Raw genomic sequence first — 22,850 nt, forward strand, 5'->3', positions numbered from 1 at the left:
AGGTTGTGGACTCTCCTTCCTGAGAAGTTTTTAAGCAGAGATTGGATGGCCATCTGTCATGGATGCTTTAGCTGAGATTCCTGCATCGCAGGGGACCGGAGTAGACCAGGGTTTCCCAAACTTAGAGGTCTCCAGCTGTTTTTGGACTGCAACTCCCATCAGCCCTAGCCAGCAGGACCCATGGTCAGGGCTGAATTCTTAAAACCAAAGTTAAAACAATAACCATCTAATTGTGTTCACAGTCAGTATGAGAAGAAGCAATGGTCTCTAAGGGAAGAAACAGAACCAAGAATGTACAGAGTACAGACATGGGAAAATAACCTAAAGACACCTCAAACACACAAAATAGCTGTGTTTCAGCATAGAGAAAACCAAATTCATAAACCGACTCAGCTTCAAGGAACATTTGTTCATCTTTATCAACTGACTGCCAATGTAATTTGTGCTCTTACCTCTGCTGCCTCCCCGCCTCCCATCCCATAAATATTTATTCCAATATCTAATGTTCTCATCAATAAACCAACACTCTTCGGCTGCAATCCGAAAACACGCTCAGCCGTGAGTAAGCTGCATTGAAGGCCACGGAATTTACTTTCGAGTAAACGTGAATAGGTTTGCGCTGGTAGTGAGACAGCACAAGAAACTGCCAAGCGATCAGAAAACAATACAACCAAGCGATTAGGCACCCTGTTCTAAATTGCTTCTTCTTTTCACAATACAGTAAAAGAAGCAAACTAATATGCAAGAAATAAACAAAGTAAGTAAAGAATGAACAGGGGAAAAAGGGACTACAAGCTCCTCCCTCATCAGTATATCTTAACTTTCTAAATGTCAACTTTTTGATAAGCCCTTGCTCAAATCCTCAAGGTTATTATCACACTGGTCACTTTTTCCTTGGAAACTTAAAAAGAATCTTCTTTTCCTTCTTCAACACACATACACACGCAGGATCTGCCTATATAAAAAGAATGGAAGGAGGTTGACAACGTGTGTATTAACTGCCGAGTTCTCATAATCACAGGGGAAGCTGGCATCCAGTCCGGCAGATGACAGAAAAGATAACAAGTAAACCTTTCATTTCCACATTCTAAAAGAAGATTCCCACCCACTTCCTACCCATCCTGGTTTTTCACAAATGCACCATCATTTCGTTTTAATGTTTCCAGCTCACGTGCGTATGACAGTAACAGCTGCTGCTTCAAAGCGAGAAGCCAGATCAGTATCTGAGCAATGCCATTGCCAAAATTACTAGTAAATATAGGGTTCATTCAAACAACCGATTGCTGGTTGTCAGATTTTTTAACACGGGTGCCTTTCTCTTGGATGTAGAGAAAGCAATTAAAACATCATAATCTCTCCCCCACCCCAAACACTACACACACACTCTAACAGACTTTAAGACAAGTAGTAACTTGCAAAAAGGAAAAAAACTGGGTACCAACTCATGGCAGACATTTCCCTTTATACCTCTGGCATGATCTAAAACAAACATTTGGGAAGGTGATCAAGCTGTTTTTAGACCGCATCAGACGACAGGGAGGAGTTGCATGTCTGAACATTCCCTCCTGGGAAAACAGGCTTCACAATACACAGAAAACAATAAGGGAGGCCAATGTGAGAGCCTTTCTGTCTAATATCTAGTTTTCTATATGCAGTGGGTTATGAGATTTTCTGAAAATTTCTATGTAGAGTTTATCTGCATGGATCTCCCCCCACCCCAAATTCCCATCTTTCTGCTTTGGCTGCCCTGACATGGTAGTTCATTCTGTTTCCACGAATTTCCCTTAATTGTTAAGTGCATATATCTAAGCTTTCACGTGACGCAATAGTGGAAGCTCAGGGCTCATTTCTGTGGTACTTGCTTCCGGTGGGGAAATTCGCTTGCAAACAATATGGAAATGGGTGCTAAACTTGTACAATATTCCACTATACAGTGGTACCTTTGTTTTTGAACATAATCAGCTCCGGAAGTCCGTTCAAGTTCTGAAACATTCGAAAACTGAAAGCCTCAAAACGCAAGCCTGAATACGCAAAACTCAAAATGGAAGCCATGTTTCTTGTTCGACTTCCGAAGCGCGTTTGAAAACTGAGGCACTTCTGGGTTTTCGGCGTACGAGTTCTGAAACATTTGACTACAGAGGCGTTCAAAAACCGAGGTACCACTGGTTCCAAAAAGTGGCTTTTATTAGTTCAGGGGTTGCAAATGGACTACTAGGTCATTTGTTCCATTTTCCAACTTCCCAAAGCAAATTTCAGCACCATCCCTCTCGCTTTAACCACAGATAAATGTTGTGTCAGCAGCAATATTGGCGTTTAGCAGGAAGGCAGACAAAAACCACAGGTTCCAAGGGTCAGATTTTAACCGCAGTTTTGACTCATGTGCTTGCAACAGGTCCAGCTCTCTTTGTTTACAAAACACAGCCTTGGAGATCTCAGATCCAAATCACTGCCCAGCAACAGGATGCAGCGTGGCAGGGGAACACAAATTCCTATCATCTCTCATCATTAGCAAACCTGCCTGGAGCTGATGGGAGCAACACCTGCAGGGCCACCCAGTCAAAAACCCGCAAAAATGCACACAATACTGTTTCTACCTCCTGCTCAGCTCCTGTTTGCATCAGCTTAGGGCTCGTCCACTTGTTGCGTGCCGAGAAAGCATGGGTTCAAGTGGTTTCCCACTTGCCCCACACTTTTTAGGTACGGGTCCAAGCGGGCTTGCCTTTGCCCTGCCCCTTTTCCCTGGAAAAAACGGCTTAGGATAAATATTGGAACAAGCAAACATCTGCAGAGAACCCAGTTGCCATTCGCAACTACAGGCTTTGCCCGGGGGAAAGCAGTGGGGCAAATGGAAATGTAGATCTGCCCTTATCCTGCCCCACATTAAACATGCCCACATTTCACTGGATGCAAGGATTGGACACCCTTCCCTCCCTTTCTGAACGAAGAGCTTCTCACTTCAAGCAAACATGGCAGTGGCAGGCATTGATTTGGATGAAGGAGGTGTCCACATAGTTTGGTGGCATTGTCTCCTTTTTCAGATGCGGCAGCCATTTGTGGCAGGCGCCTGTGACCCCTGCACTCTCCTCGTTTCAAGGGATCCCCGATCTGGGGGGGGGGGGAGAGAACTACCATTATCAGGACGGCAAAGCATTCAAGCTCCAAGCCGTCACTGCAGGGGCCAGGTTCCCTGTCCAAGACCCCCAATATCTAACATTTGTTGCCAACGCAAGGCTGCTTGGGGGTCTGCACACAACCCACTCCCGTTTTAAGAGTTCCTTTAAAAAGCTCATATAACCCTGTCAAAACACTGTGACATTAAGAGGTTGCTACCCAGACGGGATTGATGCTAATCTTCTTAAGTTGCCTGGAGTTGCGACCAGCGATGACGGAGGTAGCCTAATGAAGCTCAGAGCTCAAAACAATGCATCGTTATTAGCAATTCAGAGGAGCGGCCAAATGCCATGCCTTGATGAGGTCAAACTGCACAGAAATCACTAACAAAATCGCTGCAATTTAGACAGAGCTTCCAGTCGTCGTCTTTTCAAGCTGATTATCATGCCAAGACTGGTTTCATGATAAAATATTCAGCTGATACAGTCTTATAAAACAGCTACAGGGTTTTTTTGCTTTGTTTTTGGTGGTTGTTTTTAAATGTATTTAGCTTTAAAGCTTTCCTTTAAAAGCCACTCTGGGTGGCTCTACACTTTCAAGCTGCGCCCCTGAAGGACCAGCTGTGCAGCCTGGGAGTCATTTTGAACTCAAAGATGTCCATGATGGTCAATTCTGTGTCCAGGGCAGCTGTCTACCAGCTCCATCTGGTACGTAGGCTGAGCCCCTACCTGCCTGCGCACTGTCTTGCCAGAGTGGTGCATGCTCTGGTTATCTCCTGCTCTACGTGGGGCTACCTTTGAAGGTGACCCGAAAACTACAACTAATCCAGAATGCAGCAACTAGACTGGTGACTGGGAGTGGCCGCCAAGACCACATAACACCGGTCCTGAAAGACCTACATTGGCTCCCAGTACGTTTCCGAGCACAATTCAAAGTGTTGGTGCTGATCTTTAAAACCCTAAATGGCTTGGCCCAGTATACCTGAAGGAGCGTCTCCACCCCCATCGTTCAGCCTGGACACTGAGGTCCTCCTACAAGGGTCTTCTGGTGGTTCCCTCACTGTGAGAAGTGAGGTTACAGGGAACCAGGCAGAGGGCCTTCTCAGTAGTGGCACCCTCCCTGTGGAACACCCTCCCTTCGGATGTCAAGGAAAAAAACAACCATATAACTTTTAGAAGCCATCTGAAGGCAGTCCTGTTTTGGGAAGTTTTTAACGTTTGATGTTTTATTATGTTTTTATGTGTGTTGGATGCCGCCCAGAGTGGCTGGGGGCAACCCAGTCAGATGGACAGAGTATAAATAATAAAATAATTGTTGTTGTCATTTAGTTTCATTTAAGTTGTGCAGGGTAGCAGGGTAGCAGGTAAAGGTGGTAAAGGGACCCCTGACCATTAGGTCCAGTCGTGGCCGACTCTGGGGTTGCGGCAATCATCTCGCTTTATTGGCTGAGGGAGCCGGCATACAGCTTCCAGGTCATGTGGCCAGCATGACTAAGCCGCTTCTGGCGAACCAGAGCAGCGCACGGAAACGCCGTTTACCTTCCTGCCGGAGAGGTACCTATTTATCTACTTGCACTTTGACATGCTTTCGAACTGCTAGGTTGGCAGGAGCAGGGACCAAGCAACGGGAGCTCACCCCGTTGCAGGGATTCGAACCGCCGACCTTCTGATCGGCAAGTCCTAGCTTCTGTGGTTTAACCCACAGCGCCACCCACGTCATACTGTGGTTCAAATCCCGACTCCACCTTGAAGCCGATCACACTTTTGAAAGCAAGTAACACTAAACATGTCAGAGAGCTCAAGTAGATCTGTTGGACAGATGCAGACATGTGAACGTTACAGGAAGCATGGCAGTTTCTAGTAACTTAAGTTTGAGCATCTCTCCAAAGCCACGACCTGTCCTTCTTTGTGAGCCAAGTCCATGTCGTTCTGCAGATACAGGTCCTTCCTGGGTCAACATTACCGACCCTCTGGGAAGACGAACGCCTGGAAAGCAGCGCATGAAATCTCACCACCCTTAAATATGCTCTCTGCAGCTGTTGCTAGAACAGCATGAAAGACCGGACCTCTCATGTTGTGTGGTTAACGTAGAGTCACTAGAAGAGGCAGAATTTCAAGTTCTGAGCGTGTCTGAGCAGCCGCTGTGCAATGAAGTGGCCGTGTGAACTCAACTCATGAGTAGGGAGGATGAAGCACCATGCGTCAGCGGTGAGGTGTATCTGATTCACTTCTTTCCCAAAGATATGCAAAGCACTTCTTCTAAGTTGGCTGCTTTTCTTTTTTACCCATTTAACTTTCCGGGTCACTTTCAACAGTCCTCAAGGAATCACCTCGGGATTTCACTTCACAACATAATGCCTCAAGGCTCACACCCTTACCTCCACCCCCTCAAAAAACAACAACCCGCAAGCACATGAATACACACCAGGGCAAATAAAAATCAATTATTTTTTTATTTTAAAAAATGTAAAAAATATGGATTTTTAAAAAATTTAAATCGGATTGTTTTGATTTAAATCTGATTTTTAAAATAAAATGCTTTTGGAGGAAAAATCTTTCTAAAGACAGTTTTCTATCTAAGTTACATTATAGTCCGAAGGCTATTCAACAGGAAATAAGAATTTGTTTTAAGTTTTTCATGTGTGAAAGAACTCAGTCTTAAGTTTTGTTTTTTAAAACAAAACAAAACAAAACACGTTTAGCCGCATCAGTTAACAAACATGAATACATATGCTATAATGTTATTGCTTTGGTTAAATAAATTGTTTAAATTGTTACTAATGATTATTTTCCTCCTTCTAGTAAAGTACAGCAGAAAAGTTGTCCAGATAAACAGATAACTTATTAAACCTCACAATCATTTCATAATTACCTGTCTATGTATTTCTAATAGTATAACCAAATCAGTCATTTTTGATATAGCTGTAAAAACTACTCAGAACATTATTATTCCAAAAATGAAACCTTCCTCTGGTTGTAAATATTAAGATTATGCCAGCAAGAATGAGTCTTTCTGGAAAAACAATGATTTAAATCAAGTCTTACTGACGAGTGATTTAAATCGATTTGATTTAAATGGAATCCACCCTGACACACACTAAAACGGAGATGGGGAATCTGTGGCTCCTCCAGATGTTGTGGGTTTCCAACTTATATCAGCTCCCAATCAGCATGGTTTGTAGGATGGTGGGGTTTGTAGTTCAGCAACTTCTAGGGGGAAAGTGGGTTCCCCATCCCAACATCGAAAGGAATCCATTCTTAACAACAAAGATGCGCTTTCCAAAACTCACACAGATGTTTGGAAGAAGCTGATTCTTTCAACTTATGAAAGTGCCTTCGGTATGAAAGCATTCTTTCGGGTTTCCTGGTGTGACAGCTTATTTTAAGTAGCCGTGTGGGGTTTGGGGTCTGTATGTGAAACAAATGGATAGCGTACTGTAAGAGATGGGTTCTCTGCGTTGTTTTCGAAAGGGCCCAGCCAGTCGTGAACAAGTAGGCCCTAAAACTGATTTAAGGGGCCCTGCAGCATCCTGTTTCTCCAATTATCAACAGGCAAGATCCTCTAAGGCAGTGTTCCCCAACCTTGGGCCTCCAGCTGTTTTTGGACTACAACTCCCATCATCCCTCGCTAGCAAGACCAGTGGTCAAGAATGATGAGAATTGTAGTCCAAAAACAGCTGGAGGCCCAAGGTTGGGGAACACTGCTCTAAGGCAGGCATGGCCAGACTTGGCCCTCCAGCTGTTTGGGGACTACACTTCCCATCATCCCTGAACACTGGTCCTGTTAGCTAGGGATGATGGGAGTTGTAGTCCCCAAACAGCTGGAGGGCCAAGTCTGGCCATGCCTGCTCTAAGGTCTCCAGCTCTACAGGTGACCATGCAAAATGGGGGTGGCTACCCAAGGGACATGGGTGGCGCTGTGGGTTAAACCACAGAGCCTAGGACTTGCCGATCAGAAGGTCGATGGTTTGAATCCCCACAACGGGGTGAGATGCCATTGCTCGGTCCCTGCTCCTGCCAACCTAGCAGTTTGAAAGGGCCTAATGTTCAGGGGTCTCTTTACCTTTAACTTTACCCCAGGTTTGCCCCAACATCTGGTGCAAGCATGACCTGCAAAGAGCCTCTTTCACTCTCCTGGTTACCCATGAGAACTAAGAATCATAACTTGCAATATTTCCTAGACAGTGGGGAAGTGTTTTAGCCTCAATATCAAAGGTATCAATGGACCTTAAACTAAAAAAATTAGGATGTATTTTAATTGATTGCCTGATTTGATGTTAGCCACTCTGAGCCCGGTTTTGACCGGGGAGGGCGGGGTATATATTATTATTATTATTATTATTATTATTATTATTATTATTATTAATAATAATATCAGGGGTTTTTTGAACAGAAACTCACAGGAACTGAGTTCCCCTACCTATTTTTTAAATTAAATAATTGATTCCCCCCCAAAAATATAAACCCAATGCTTGAGCGAAAAATCCATCTATATCTGTAACCCAATAAAGCTGTGGCCATTTCTAAACCAGATCACCGTCTGCTTGAGTTTCTTAATCACATCTTACATTTAGCCCAGGAGCGTTGGCACTGCGATTGGGCATGTACCGCCTCGTGGTAAGTTCCTCCACCTTTTTTTCAAGAAAAAAGCACTGCTTATACTACAAAAAACCCCCCCATATTCGGAATTTACTGGACTCTTTTACGTTTGTATATAAAAAAGGACTATCTAAGGTAGCTTTCTGCTGGAGAAGGGGCAAGGAAAGTGCCCCTTTGAAACAAATGCTTGTACAATGTTCTATACTTACTAAGTGTTGGGAGAAATTGCTGAGCTGTATGATTCTACAGAGGAAGTTAAACTTCCAGCAGAGAATATTCTTTTTAATTATATACCTATTGTATGGAAGTTAATGGAACAATGAAAATGGATTCTACATGCCCTAATGGTGGCCATTTGACGAACTGGAAGAATAAAGATATGATATTAATTAACGGATTGACAATTCGACAGCACTCGCAATTTTCTGAACAGACTGCTTACAGATGGAGACTTTACTTGGATAAATACATTTTGGATAAATGACATTTGGAACAAGTCTATACAAAATATAGTAGGCTATTAATATCTACATACATTAGTGGCCAAAATTGTGGAAACTTTTTTGGGGAAAGTGTATTTCTGAGGTTTGATGGCTCATAACACCATTTATTTATTTTTTGGACTAATGCCATAAAAATATATCTCAATGGAGAGATAGTTTAATGAAGAATGTAATGCAACAAAGTTTGTCCAATTATCTGTATTCTATCAAAAGTTATAGCCAAATAACCAGAAAAGGGAATGTTTATAGAAAGCCAATCAGGTGTCATCTTGTTTTTGGCAATGATGGCTCATAACACCTTTTTTTTTGGAGTAATACCATAAAATTATATATCAATGGTTATGGTATTTCTCAAAAAAAAAGTGGTGTTATGAGCTATCAAACCTTGGAAATACACTTTTCCCAAAAGGTTTCCACAGTTTTGGCCACTAGTGTATGCATTACAATAATCACATGTACTGTATATTTATATAAGAATTTTTTAGAATATATTACATTGTATTTTTGTATTTCTTTCTTTCTTTTTAATGTATCTTCATAATTGAAATTGTGCTTTTTTTAAATCACACACCTGGCTTCAAATCTTGGAAGGCTTGTGGGTCAAGGCCCTCAGGATGGGGTGGGAAGGGGGAGGAGAAGGAGATTTATCCAGGTGAGGGTCCTTTCATAAATTCAGAAATGATGAGGAAAAGGTGCGGTTGGCAAAGCTGGACCTTTGATGCAATTCTAAAAGGAAAAAGACTCTGACAGATCCAGAACTGGTAACCATATACCGTATAATGGGTCAATTTTACAGCCAGTATTTGCTACGTACTGGAAGTAAACTGTTACCTTTCTTTCTTTCCTTTCTTTTTTTCTCTTTCTTTCTCTTTCTTTCTTTCTCTGGCTGTCGATGTGGCATATGTGACTAACAGATATCTGTTGGCAGGCAAGCTTGCAAACATTCATTGCAGACTTCTAACTCTTGTGGTCTTCAGGTTCGTTTGCCATGTGCCGCTATCCACAAACCCCGGCCAGCCAAAATGGCACGTTACGGCCTGCTAATTATGTGAATCTGGCACGATTGGGGCATTTCCTAGCAACTGCTTGGTGCTTGCTTCTGGGTTCGCACTGCACCAGTTGCAAAGAAAAAAAGCAAGTGAAAGGATACCTCTCTGTATTAAACCCTCGGCTGGGATGCAGCAAGTTTGCCAGCCCAGAGCAGAAACACTTCAACAAGAAACTGCCTGCCTCTGCACCCCACTGTTACCTCTCTTGTGGGGCACGTTTGCTGGCTGAGGCATAGGATACTGGTTTCCACAGCGCATCTGGACGGGCAAGGAAAAGAAATTGTATTCTTTGCAAGGAAAGGCACTTCACACATGCCCAGAGCTACTCAGCAGTAGGTGTCAGAATTTTTGCAAGTGAAAACCTACCCTGTCCTTAATTCAAAAATACAGTGCTACCTTGGCAGTCGAACGGCTTGGCTCCCGAACAAATCGGCTCCCGAACGCCGCAAACCCGGAAGTGAGTGTTCCGGTTTGCAAATGGCTTTTGGAAGCCGAAGGTCTGAAGCTCCTACAATGAAGTCTCTCAGCCCGACTCACCTCACAGAGTGTTTGTTCTGGGGGAGGAAGGTAAAGGAGAATGTTAGCCGCTTTGAGACTCCTGAAGGGGAGTGATAAAGCGGGATATCAAATCCAAACTCCTCCTCCTCCTCTTCTTCTTCTTCAGCCGATCGGAAGCTGTGCCTTGCTTTTTGACCATTTCGGGAGTCAAACGGACCCCCGGGAACGGATTAAATTTGAGAACCAAGGCACTGCTGTACACATTTGTGGCTTGCACACATTCTCTACAGCTATGGCGTAAAAGAACAATGACTTCTGAGGTGCTACAGCAAAAACCAGTGCTTAAAAACGACTCATACTACGGGTGTGCATTGGCTCTGTACATGAACTAAATACTGAGGAAAACGGGGATGATTCTGGGTTTTATTTTCCCTAAGTCGAAACACGATGATGAGAGACCCTCCTGGTCATATCAGGGACCCCACAAAGCCTTGTAGCTCTGTGTTTCCCTACGTTCCTATGTTTCCTGACACCCACTGAGTTTGCAAGAAGCGAGTCTTGTCTAAAGCGCTGCCTGCAGATTATGGAATTCATCTGTGCAAGACTAGAGCACCAATTAAACATGAAAGGGTGACACGGTATAAAATGAAGCGGGGTGTTTGCCATTTGCCAGATGGTGGGACGCAGAAGAAAGCAGTCGGCTGGGCTGCTGAAATTAGCTCTTCTTCTGTAGCTCCATCCCTCGTGTTTTTAACCTCTGGCATCTGCTGAGCTGCGTATCTTGTTCCTCTTCCAGCAGGCACTCAATTGTCAGCCGAGACAAGCGCCCATTAAATTTACATAGGTCTGGCAAAAGTGATCCCCAGGCGCAAGGAAATAGCAGGCAAACTGGTTCAGCAAGAGTGAGCCGTTTCTTTGCAACCCCCCATTGCACATATGCCTTCCTCACAGTGTCTTCTCTATTCTTCCTCATGGAGTTCGTTGCAAAAGCCCGTCCTGTTCCCACGCCAGCAGTTTAGCAGCAGAAGATCTCCAGCCATTCCTTTCTGCCTTCACCCAGCAGGTTTTGGGGTGTTTTGTTTAGGTGTCAAATGATTTTAACAGTTTCAGAGCCTTCTGAATTACCATTTTAAGGGGGGGGGCTTGTCTCGTGTTGAGACAGAAATCTGCTCCCCAATTTTGTGTGACAAAATTCACCCTATACCAAAGGGGAGAGGGGCAAACATTCGGAGACTTTGAGGGCAACGACACACGAAAGCTCATACCAATAACAAACTTAGTTGGTCTCTAAGGTGCTACTGGAAGGATTTTTTTTATTTTGTTTCGACTACGGCAGGCCAACACGGCTACCTACCTGTAACTAACACTCTAATGACATTAAGGTTGCATTCACACGGCTGTTGACTCCGTTTCCTGACACTTCCCTGTTTGCTTCCATATTCTGTTGGAGCTTTCGCACAAGTATAAAAGCCACCTGTGGAAATCTAGTGGAATAGCTCTCACCTCCATGGAATAATAAATGAAATAAATCTTGTGTTAAATGCAAAGGGGTGTAGAAGCATTGCAATCTGTTAGAAGTGGTTGCTCTGGCCACTTTCGTGGATAAAATCCCACCAGTAACAATGTTATGTTAAGCCATAATGGCATTCCCAGGTGCACAGGTGCTGGTTTGCACCCAAATTTGGGGGCCCAAGGCACTCATTTGATGGTCAATGGCAGGGCTTTTTTGTTTTCAGGAGGAACTCACAGGAACTCAGTTCCAGCACTTCTCATGTGGTTTCTGGCCAGTGGGTTTTCCTGGTGGCACTCAATGGTACTCAGTACCAGCACACACAGCCAATGTTAAAAGTGTGGCACTTCGTGGCGAGTTCCGGCATCACTTTTTCTAGAAAAATAGCTATGATCACAGCATGAAGAGGAAGGGACCCACTGTGTTTTTTTCCATATGGGAAAACTGTTTGCATGCATCAGAACAGCTGCCATGCAAGAGGATGAATCACTGACAAACGTTGAGGTGTAGCATTTGCAAAAAGACACATGTGCATAGATAAAACACACACTTGCTAGTTGTTATGTGAAGGAAAGCAGCTTCTTGTCTCTTAATTAATTCAGTTAGGGTGGTGAGGACAAGATGGTTGGACAGTGTTCTTGAAGCGACAAACATGAGTCTGACCAAGCTGCGGGAGGCAGTGGAAGACAGGAGTGCCTGGCCTGCTCTGGTCCATGGGGTCACGAAGAGTCGGACACGACTAAACGACTAAACAACAACAACAGGGTGGTAAGCAGGCTCAAACTTTCCGAAAGGAAATTTTTAATCGGCTCCAGTTCTTTACTTATCTGACACACATCTATATTTTCAGTTTAGCAAAGTAAAATTTGGTCCACTAAATCCAGACAGCTCACGTGAGGCTGCTGGGGGAAGTTAACTGTAATTAGACATAATGATTAAATAGTGTTGCAACATCTGGCCTTAACAAATACTCTGGCTTGTTTCATATAACAGAAACGGGGGGTGGAGGATAGAATGAGAGCATATAGCTTATTGTTCCAAGACAAGAAATATGGAACTTGAATACAATGAGAGGGAGACAGAAGGTGTTCTCTTGATTCTCCGGAACAGGCTCCTCGCAATATAAGGCGATGACAGAAACTGCTTCAGGGACGAGACAACGCAGCCTGACATTGTTAGCTATCAAAATGCACAAAAGATTCAGTGTTGATTGGTGAGCCCAAAGACAGCGTGCGGGTTGAACTGTCATGAATACCATCCTTGATCAAGGGAACAAGAGGAGTCATACAGCTGTAAGGAATGTCCAAGAAAAACAGACTCCTCCTCCCACCAGCAGAATATGGTGTGAGAATGTCCAGGGAGGCAGGAGAGGATATATTGTTTATTAATATCCTTCCTAACTTGCGCTAGCAAGTTCTGGAACTTAGCAGAGTTTTGCATTCCCCTTTTAAATGCACAGTGGGTAGATGGTTGCAGGCTTGCTTAAGCCTCTCAATATTAGGTTCCTGGTAAGTTCCCATATATCCCTCTTAAAAGAATAGAAACGCCACAATCTTGTATAAAGTATATAAAGGTAATTTACTCACATTCTGTTCACAGTTGGATCACAGAAGGCAGATTTATGGTAGTTACAAAGTATGTACATGTGGATCATGGGGAACTGCTGAGATTTTAAAGCCCAAAGTCCACCACTGCTGAAATTGCAACTTTATTATGAGTGTTCCTGTTAGTTCAGGGTTCGGGAACCGCAGGCTGAGGAGCTAAATCCAGCCTTCCGGACCTCTACGTCTGGTTCTAGGGAGGCCAAACATCCTCCCCGGCCACACCATCTTTTCAACAGCCACACCTCATTGCCCTTGCTTCATACCTTCCTCGAGTGTTTTGGCCTGGCCTGAAATGTGTCCTAGATTCAGTGGAGGATAAAGAGCTGGGAATGTGCACAGCAAGTACCCTTCTGGCGCTGTGGTCTAAACCACTGAGCTTCTTGGGCTTGCCGATCAGAAGGTTAGCAGTTCAAATCCCCGCGACGGGGTGAGCTCCCATTGCTCTGTCCCAGCTCCTGCCAACCTAGCAGTTCGAAAGCAGGCCAGTGCAAGTAGATAAATAGGTACCACTGTGGCAGGAAGGTAAACGGCATTTCTGTGCGCTCTGGTTTCCGTCCCAGTGTCCCGTTGCACCAGAAGCGGCTTAGGCATGCTGGCCACATGACCCGGAAAAACTGTCTGCAGAGCGGACAAATGTCAGCTCCCTCGGCCTGTAAAGTGAGATGAATGCTGCAACCCCAGAGTCATCTGCGACTGGACTTAACTGTCAGGAGTCCTTTACCTTTACCTTTTTAGTAGATAAGAACACCTGACTCCTGTCAGGAAGCCACCACATGACCCGGAAAGCTGTCTGCGGACAAACACTGGCTCCCTCGGCCTGAAAGCAGGATGAGCACCACACTCTATAGTCGAGTTTGACTGGACTTAACCGTCCAGGGGTCCTTTACCTTTTTACCTACTCTTCTGCACAAGAAGCCCACTTCCATGGCATCAGCTCCAGCCAAGGGAGGGCAGGGAGGAAGAAAGACAGGCCCTCTTTGTTCTTGCCTCCAGATATTTAGTTCCTGGGGCAACATATTGCTCCTAGTCCACATAACAAAGGAGGCACTTAATAGACCTGGCTGTTTACCTAACAGAAGAAAATGGTTTGGTCATTTTAACTGTCTTCTTTTCCAGGTTCCAACTTTATAGGGGCAATCCCCGAGCTCACCCAATCCCATAATACTATCCATCATAAGGCACAGAAGAATGGGAAGGGTGGGGGCAGCTATTTGTGCTTTCCCTGAAATTGTTTCCCACCCCTTTGCAACAGACTCTTTAACCAAAGCCCTACTTAACTGCGTTTCTTGAAATCCTCCTCTAAATACCGTGCATGGATGCATGCAAAATTAAAGAGGGTGGCTTTAATAAGATTAACCCAGAAAACATCTACGGCTTCTGTGAATTCCTCGCCGACTTTCCTTCTGCAAAGTCCATTCGCTAATGGAGCACAAATCCAGCAAACAAACACACACACGTGCTTCCCTAAAAGAATCGAATTAGGGTGTGTTGCATTGAAACACCACGCAACATCAAATTGCAATTCACTGTTAACAACTAGGCACCCAGCCATACAACTAGATCCTTAAAAGTTACCAGGTTGACCCATTTGTGATACACAGTCTGGGGAAGTCCTTGCCTCTCGCACCATCTGCTGCAACGGGGGTGGGGGAAATCCCTTTCCAGAGACAAAGAAGCTGCCACATCCACGAAAAGAGGGACAGGGACAGGTGAAGCAAACTGGCCTCAGGGACAGGTCACCTGCTTTGCGTACAAAAGGTCCCAGCATAAAATTTCCAGCATCACCAGGTAGGAGAAACTTCTGCCTGGGCAGCTCCTGCCATTTTGTGTAGGGAACACTGAGCTAGATGGAACTACAGTGGTACCTCGGTTTATGAACCTAATCTGTTCCGGAAGTCCAGTTCTCAAACCAAAACCGTTCTAAAACCGAGGCGCGCTTTCCCTAATGAGGCCTCCCGCCGCCAGTGCCCTTTCACCATTCGGCTTCTGTTCTTAGACCGAGGTAAAGTTCTCAAACTGGGACACTATTTCAGGTTTTGTGGAGTTGGTAAACCAAATTGTTCTTAAACCGGACTGTTCTTAAACCGAGGTACCACTGTATTGGTCTGGTTCTTTAGGCTTTGCAAACCCCACCACACGGTTATTGTTTCACCCTCCAAATTGCAGATTGAAAAGAGCACCGCTGGGTGGGCTTTGCAAGGTGTGGGGAGACTTGGAAACCCACCAGAGGTTCAAAAAGGACTCCTGCTGTTTTCTCATGCCCCACTGGGCACACACCACTCCCGGTAGTCATTTCTCATTAATACCTTTTCAAGGCGTTAGAAACTCAAGATATACTGTAAGCTAGGCGCCGCGATGGCTCCTCAAACCAAGGGTGCGGTTGTCAAAATGGAATGTCTCATTGCCGCATCGGCCACAAGGTCCCCATTCCTGATTGATGAGGCACATTTGGTAACAACTTGTCCATTTTATAATTCCCAAGGCCAACGCCCCACAGAGAACTTTATGGCCACTTCCTTGGTATAAGACTTTGAGGACCAATTTGGCAGATTCTGCCACCCCATCACCCTGGCCACAACTACTATGGCATCCAAAATGACGCCATGCCAGGTCATGGGTCAGATATTTCCATGCCAAGCCCTCTCATTCCTAAAAAAAAAAGGCATACCCTTCTGAGGATACAGGAGGGGCACCCTTCCTGTCAACACCTTTCTGGTCATCCCCACATTGAGCTCAAGTGAAATCAGGAATTACAGTGGTACCTCGGTTTAAGAACAGCCCTGTTTACAAATAATTCGGTTTACGAACTGTGCAAAACTGGAAGTAGTGTCCCGGTTTGCGAATTTTACCCCGGTCTAAGAATGGAAGCCAAATGGTGGAAGGGCACCGGCAGTGGGAGGGCTCATTAGGGGAAGTGTGCCTCGGTTTAAGAACGGACTTCCGGAACGGATTAAGTTCGTAAACCAAGGTACCACTGTAAGTCCATTATCTGAAAGTCTCACCAGCCTTTAGCTCTTTGCACTTGCAACAGCAGAGCTGTGCTTGCGAAAGAAACACCGGCAGTATTCTCCCGCAAGATAAACAGGAGTTTCATTTACCCAAAGAAAGAAATGATTAACAAGTGACTTAATCCCTTCTAGGAAATGATTTATAATGAGTTGGGGGTAAGGAGAATGATGAAGGTAGTTTTTGTGAAAAAAACAGAAGTTTTTCTTTTAGGTAAAATTGGTGGACAAGTACCTAGTGAACAGTGGGGGGAAAACTATGTATGTATGGGGGAAAGGAGGATTTTGAGAAGGAAGTGCTGAAAAGGTTTTCACCAAATCCAAGAAAACTTGTTTCAGTTTTGATTTTTTAAAAAAACCAAGATGGGGAAAAGGCGTGTTCTTTGTGATTTTGCATAACATACTCATTAACTGAGGTACTACCTGATGTTCACTTAACTTCCTAGTTTTCAAATGATGGAAAATTTTTACAGGTATTTCTGAGCACTTGGGAGTCAAAAGAAAGTAATTCAAAGCAGCTGTTGAGACGTTTCATTCCGAATCCGCTCGGCAGAGCCAGACAGAGGATGATGACAGGTGGGGGGGTGTCCTGTGCACCCCCCAAACATAAATCTTGGCTAGCCCCATGCTACAGATATGTCTTTTAAAATAGTGGCACTCTTGTTCCTGCTTGCCCAAGGCTGATGAGGGAACTCCTTCCCCTAGCTATTACTGCTGCCTTCAGAGATGAAATAGACTTGAGGTAAGAGGAAGCTGGCAGGAGATCATGTATTGATTTCTTTGTTCTTGGCTTTTGTCCTGGAACAAGAGGGAGCAGGCTGGGAAAGATACAGTTCCTTAAAGCTACTCGTTCTGAAAGGGGCAGCAAGGAATCAATCTCTCACAAAGACACCTCAGGGATTTAGGAAAAAAACGAAGCAGGCAATTGCTTAAGGAGACCGCAAATAATATTCCGGAAAATGTAGAGATATGCACACCTGCTTATCTTGAGCATCTTAAGTATGGCAAATAACTAGGAAATTCACTACAAAATAGTTCAGGCACATATAGAGGAGTTGCTGCTGCCCCTTATAGGCCCACATTCAGCACATGTGGGGCCTTTGTGCTGTTTGTTAGTAATAAAAATAAATACTACATTTTATTTATATCCCGCCCTCCCCGGCCAGAGCCGGGCTCAGAACGGCTAACACCAGTAAAATTACAATAAAAACATAATACAAAAAACCTCACCAATTTAAAATACAGGTTAAAATGCAATTTAAAATGCAGCCCCATTTTAAAAGTCGCCCATAGATTAAAACCATTAGGGGAGGGAAACATAAGGGTCAGACTGAGTCCAAACTAAAGGCCAGGTGGAACAGCTCTGTCCTGCAGGCCCTGTGGAAAGATGTCAAGTCCCGCAGGGCCCTAGTCGCTTGTGACAGAGCATTCCACCAAGTCGGGGCCAGTACTGAAAAAGGCCCTGGCCCTAGTTGAGACCAATCTAACCACCTTGCGACTTAGTATCTCCAAAGTGTTGCCATTTGTGGACCTTAAGGTCCTCCGCAGGGCATACCAGGAGAGGCGGTCCCGTATGTACGTGGGTCCTAGGCTGCATAGGGCTTTAAAGGTCAAAACCAGCACCTTAAACCTGACCCTGTACTCCATCGGGAGCCAGTGCAGCTGGTATAGCACTGGATGAATGTGCTTCCGAGGCAAGGACCCCGTAAGGAGCCTCGCCACAGCATTCTGCACCAGCTGGAGTTTCTAGGGCAACTTCAAGGGCAGCCCCGCGTAGAGCAAGTTACAATAATTAAGCCAGGAGGTGACCGTCGCATGGATCACTGTGGCCAGATCAGGGCAAGAAAGGTAAGGGACCAACTGCTTAATACGGCGGAGATGGAAAAATGCCACCTTTGCTATGGCTGCAACCTGCAACTCCATGGAAACAGAGGCATTGAAGGTTAGTCTAAGATGTCTTGGTTGCTGAGAATAAGATGGGGCTTGGTGTAACACCTACTGCTTTCAGAAGCACTGATACCTCTATAAGTAGAATTAGAAACTCAGATATATTATCTAATCGCCAAATGGCATCTTAAACCCAGGTTACGGTCGCCACAATGGAATGTACAGACACCTCTTTTTTTGGCTGTGGAATTTATCATTATTATTCATATCATTTCTATACTGCTTTGTGTTTTTAAAGAACAAATCTCAAAGCAGTTTACAAACACATTAAAACCTCAAATAAAACAATCCCAAATAAAAGAAATTCAAGGTTGAAGGAAAATCTTTCAGGTCCTTCTCCAGGTGACAGTTTGCTTTCCCTAGTCGCCAACCTGGCAATCCAGAAATCCACAAATGGTCGCCATTGGACCGGTACCAGTCGAAAAACACGCACAGCTAATTTGTAACAATGGAGTTTGTTGCCTTTCCCATCAATGCACAACAAAAGGAAACAGAGCAATCACTGGGAAACAGAGCTTCCACCTGTTCACCCAAACAAATAGAACGCTTCTGGCATTTCCTTGTAGCGTCTGCTGTCCGCAAGTGTCTCCTAACAAATCCATCCAACAAGCCACAAGGGCATAAATATCCCACCTGTGAGTCGTCCTTCTCCCAAACACACTATAATATATTTCTAATAAATCTCAGTACGGTTACTCTTCACTTTGCCAAGTTACATATACAGTAGTCTAAAATTAGGGCCCAGCTGATTTCTAACACTGGCTTTCAGCACTATTCCCAGAATGTAACCACAGTGTAAGTTGAGGGTCACATGTATATCCATGTAAATTGCAAAACTAAACTTTAAAAGTACTTACAAAGGAAGGGTAGCTTGGTCCATAAAACTCCAAAACCCAGAGTTGGACAACGCTTATACAGTTGTACCTTGGTTTTCGAACAACATAGTTCTCAAATGTTTTTGGCTCCCAAAAGCAGCAAACCCAGAAGTGACTGTTCCGGATTGCGAACTATTTTTGGAACCTTAACGTCCAACAGGGCTTCTGTGGCTTCTGATTGGCTGCAGGAGCTTCCTGCAGCCAATCTGAAGCCGCGCTTCGGTTTCTGAACGTTTTGGAAGTCGAAGGGACTTCCAGAATGGATTCTGTTCGACTTCCGAGGTACAACTGTATTGTGACAAATCAAAATGTCCCCCAAAGCATGGCAAACATTCAAGTTCTCCATACCTCTTTATCAACCAAGTGTCATGGTGCAGTTCACGGGCGATCGAAGTCCTGGCAGGGGACGTCAGGACTAGGGGCAAAATGGCGGGCTGGGAGCAGGAATGGGGGTCCAGAAGCCAGGAATCAAGAAGCCAAGGGTCCAAGGGTCAGGAAGCAAAGAGGCATGAAGTCAGGGGTCCAAGGATCAAGAAGCAGGGAGTCAAGGAGCTGAGGTTCAAGGATCAGGAAGCAAGAAGCCTAAGGCAGGAAACGTGTTGCTGTGGCAAAGAGCCGAAGGGAAATGCTGACCTTATACCCCTTCCCAGCTCTTGCCACCAGGTGCTGTGAGTTACCAATCGGCCTCACCTGTGGGGCAGCGCCTTTCCTCTTCAGAACAAACTTAGGAAGGCCCCAGTCCTGCAGAGTCCTATTGGTCACAGGGCCTGGCTGCTGCACGCACACCTGACACCAAGACCTTACACCAGCTTTTTGGAACCCTGCAGACCACTGTGACAGGACTTCAGGCAACCCATCTGTCACTCGTGTGGTGTCACAGTGACATCACATGACCAACAGGTGTGTTCCCCCCCCCCAACAATCAAAATCCCTCACATGCCTCTCCTTCAAAGCCGGCTTTCCATGCTTCTTTAGGCCTTGCAAACCCCACCACATGGTTTTTGTTCCAACCTCCAAATTGCCGACTGAAAAGAGCACCGCTGTGTGGGCTTTGCATGGTGTGGGGAGACTTGGAAACCCAACAGAGATTCAAATAAGGGATGTGCGAGGGATTTTGAAGAGTAGGCCGATGGTTGAGCCAAACACCATACCCAACAAGTCTTAAGAGGAACCTCGTGTGCGGCATGCGATTCTTAAGACACAAGTGTAAACTTACCTACACTAGTAGGGAATATGTCCTCGTTGTTGATTTGCACCTCAATCCAGTCCATCAAAAGATTCATATACTGGGGTGCTGGCAATGCCGTAGGTTTCTTGTACTTCAGATCGTCCTGCCACCGATATTCATATTTTGGGCCCCCCGACATCACAGGACAGGTCCTCTCCGTACAGAACTCACAGATAGTTCCATAGATCAAGTTGATCCTGTTGAAAAAGTCCACCACGTGAACTGCTACCCAGTCATTCAGATCTTCTCCACCAGGCAGCTGCACAGCTGCTTTCAGGTCCACCCCAGAGTTCAGCGAGGCCTGCGCTCGTTTGTGGAGCTCAAATCTCTGGGTCCCAGGTTCAAATTTCCGTTTGGGGCGGAACGTCTTGTCCTTGTTAAAAACTTGTTTGAGTGCAATGGACATGTCTTACAGTCTTCAAGTTTCCTTATAGCAAACAATCAGGCACTAGAATACCCTGGTATATCCAAGGTAAAAGTGGGTTTCAACTGCGGCAGGAGATCCTTTGGTCCACTAGCTCTTCCTGCTGAAAGTTCTCCCGGGAGACTTCATGGTCCTGAAAGTTCAGAGACAAAACGTGAATGAATAAAATCTGCAAGTTGGTGGTAAATTTGGCATCCACTCGTTTGCTTTTTGTTTGCTTTTACCTTTACCTGCAAGTCTACCGGGGTAAAAGTGTTACTTAATAGGTTTATGCAGAGTTACACCCATATCAAGAAGCCACTTCAGATAGCCAGACAAGCTTCAGTCTCTTCTCCCCACACCCCCTTCAATTAAACTGAGCTCTACTTGAGGGCTGCCGGTATTTTCGTCCCATATACGCGGGTGGCATTGTGGGTTAAACCACAGAGCCTAGGACTTGCCAATCAGAAGGTTGGCGGTTCAAATCCCCGCAACAGGGTGAGCTCCCATTGCTCAGTCCCTGCTCCTGCCAACCTCGCAGTTCAAAAGCACGTCAAAGTGCAAGCAGATAAATAGGTACCGCTCCAGCGGGAAGGTAAATGGCGTTTCCGTGTGCTGCTCTGGTTCGCCAGAAGCAGCTTAGTCATGCTGGCCACATGACGCAGAAGCTGTATGCCGGCTCCCTCGGCCAATAAAGCGAGATAAGCGCCGCAACCCCAGAGTCGGTCACACCTGGACCTAATGGTCAGGGGTCCCATTACCTTTACCTTTACTACTTGAGGGCTGCTGGAATTTCCGTCCCATATATGCTACCTCACTGCATCCCAAGGATGCCAAAAGGTGGCTTGCATATCAACAGGTACAATCAGGGTGGATTTGATTTAAATGAAATCGATTTAAATTACGAGTCAGCAAGACTTGATTTAAATCATTAGTTAGTAAGACTTGATTTAAATCTTCTTTTTTTAAAAAAAAGAAAGACTCATTCTTGCTGGTATAATCTTAATATTTATAACCAGAGGAAGGTTTCATTTTTGGAATAATAATAAATGTTCAGAGTAGTTTTAACAGTTATATCAAAAACTACTGATTTGGTTATACTATTAGAAATACATAGACAGATAATTATGAAATGATTGTGAGGTTTAATAGCTGTTTATATTTGGACAACTTTTCTGCTGTACTTTATTGGAAGGAGAAAAATAATCATTTCCTTAATAACAATTTAAACAATTTATTTAACTAAAGCAGTAATATTATAGCATATGTATCCATGTTTGTTAACTGACGTGGTTAAACGTTTGTTTGTTTTTTAAAAAAACTTAGACTGAGTTTTAGCACACAGGAAAAACTTAAAACAAATCCTTATTTCCTGATGAACAGCCTTTGGACTATAATGTAACTTAAACAGAAAACTATCTTTAGAAAGATTTTTCCTCCAAAAGCATTTTACTTAAAAATTCTGATTTAGATAAAAAAAACCCCGATTTAAATTTTTAAAAAATCTGATTTAAATAAATAAAAAAAATCACATTGATTTTTATCCACCCTGAGTACAATTAAGAAATGGAGAGGCAAGAGGCTGATTCTGTTATACTGCCCGTTTACAGACTGGAAAACAGCTATAGAAATAAGGACAATAAAAATAAGCCAGAAATTACAGTGTCTCCCTTTTCCAATGCATCCTGATACATTAAACACAGTAAGGACTGCTAATCAGTATCTCATTATGTCACAGGAATGGCCCCGTAGTGACTGCTAGCCTATCAACTGCCACCAACGTTAAGTTTTCGTTTTCATTTCAGGTGCTGGTGCAAGAGAGGCGTCTTTGCAACTTCAGAGCCTTGCACATATAGCAATTTTGGTTTTGATGCAGGTATGATTTGGAGATTTCACCCATGGCAACAGGGGATGGTCTGCTGAGGAGTGTCAAGAGCACTGAAAGGGAGAAACTGCAAACTAGCAGCAGCTGGTTTCATTCAACTTCCTGGCTTGTCCACTCACTGCTTCCTAGTTTGTGATTTGCCTAGACTTAAAGACTTCCAACATGTTCCATGTTCTCTTCTAAATCAGTTCGTGTGGCAGGGCTGTTGGGCCACTGCTTTGCATACTCAAAGTACCGTATTTTTCGCTCTATAAGACGCACCAGACCATAGGACGCACCTAGTTTTTGGAGAAGGAAAACAAGAAAAAAAATATTCTGAATCCCAGAAGCCAGAACAGCAAGAGGGATCTGGCTTCTGGGATACCCTCTTGCTGTTCTGGCTTCTGGGATAGCCGCACAGCCTAAATTCGCTCCATAAGACGCGCACACACTTCCCCTTACTTTTTAGGAGGGAAAAAGTGCGTCTTATAGAGCAAAAAATACGGTAAATATTCAACACTATAACGATGTATTTTAGGGGAAAGCTCTATTTCGATAAAAAGGTTCCCTACTGTTACCCATCTGGTCACCAAGAAACTCTGATAAACTTCTGAGGACTGCAAAATTGTTGGGCTGGAAAGATCTCAACTGCTTT

At 44.5% G+C, this 22,850-nt stretch overlaps 1 protein-coding gene across 3 annotated transcripts in view; it reads right to left on the reverse strand.

Moving 5' to 3' along the window:
• Positions 1 to 22,850, reverse strand: part of MOB3B (MOB kinase activator 3B) — a 96,443-nt gene that overhangs the window by 26,066 nt on the left and 47,527 nt on the right. For 2 of the 3 annotated variants that reach the window (XM_081177038.1, XM_081177039.1), the window contains exon 2: positions 19,917 to 20,485. In XM_081177038.1, the coding sequence (XP_081033164.1) occupies positions 19,917 to 20,334 (418 nt within the window). In that variant the 5' untranslated portion in view covers positions 20,335 to 20,485. The remainder of the gene's footprint in view (positions 1 to 19,916; positions 20,486 to 22,850) is intronic. The other variant, XM_081177040.1, reaches the window with a different exon arrangement.

The sequence above is a fragment of the Podarcis bocagei genome (assembly GCF_964188305.1).
Source record: "Podarcis bocagei genome assembly, chromosome: 17".
NCBI classification, from domain to species: Eukaryota; Metazoa; Chordata; class Lepidosauria; order Squamata; family Lacertidae; genus Podarcis; species Podarcis bocagei.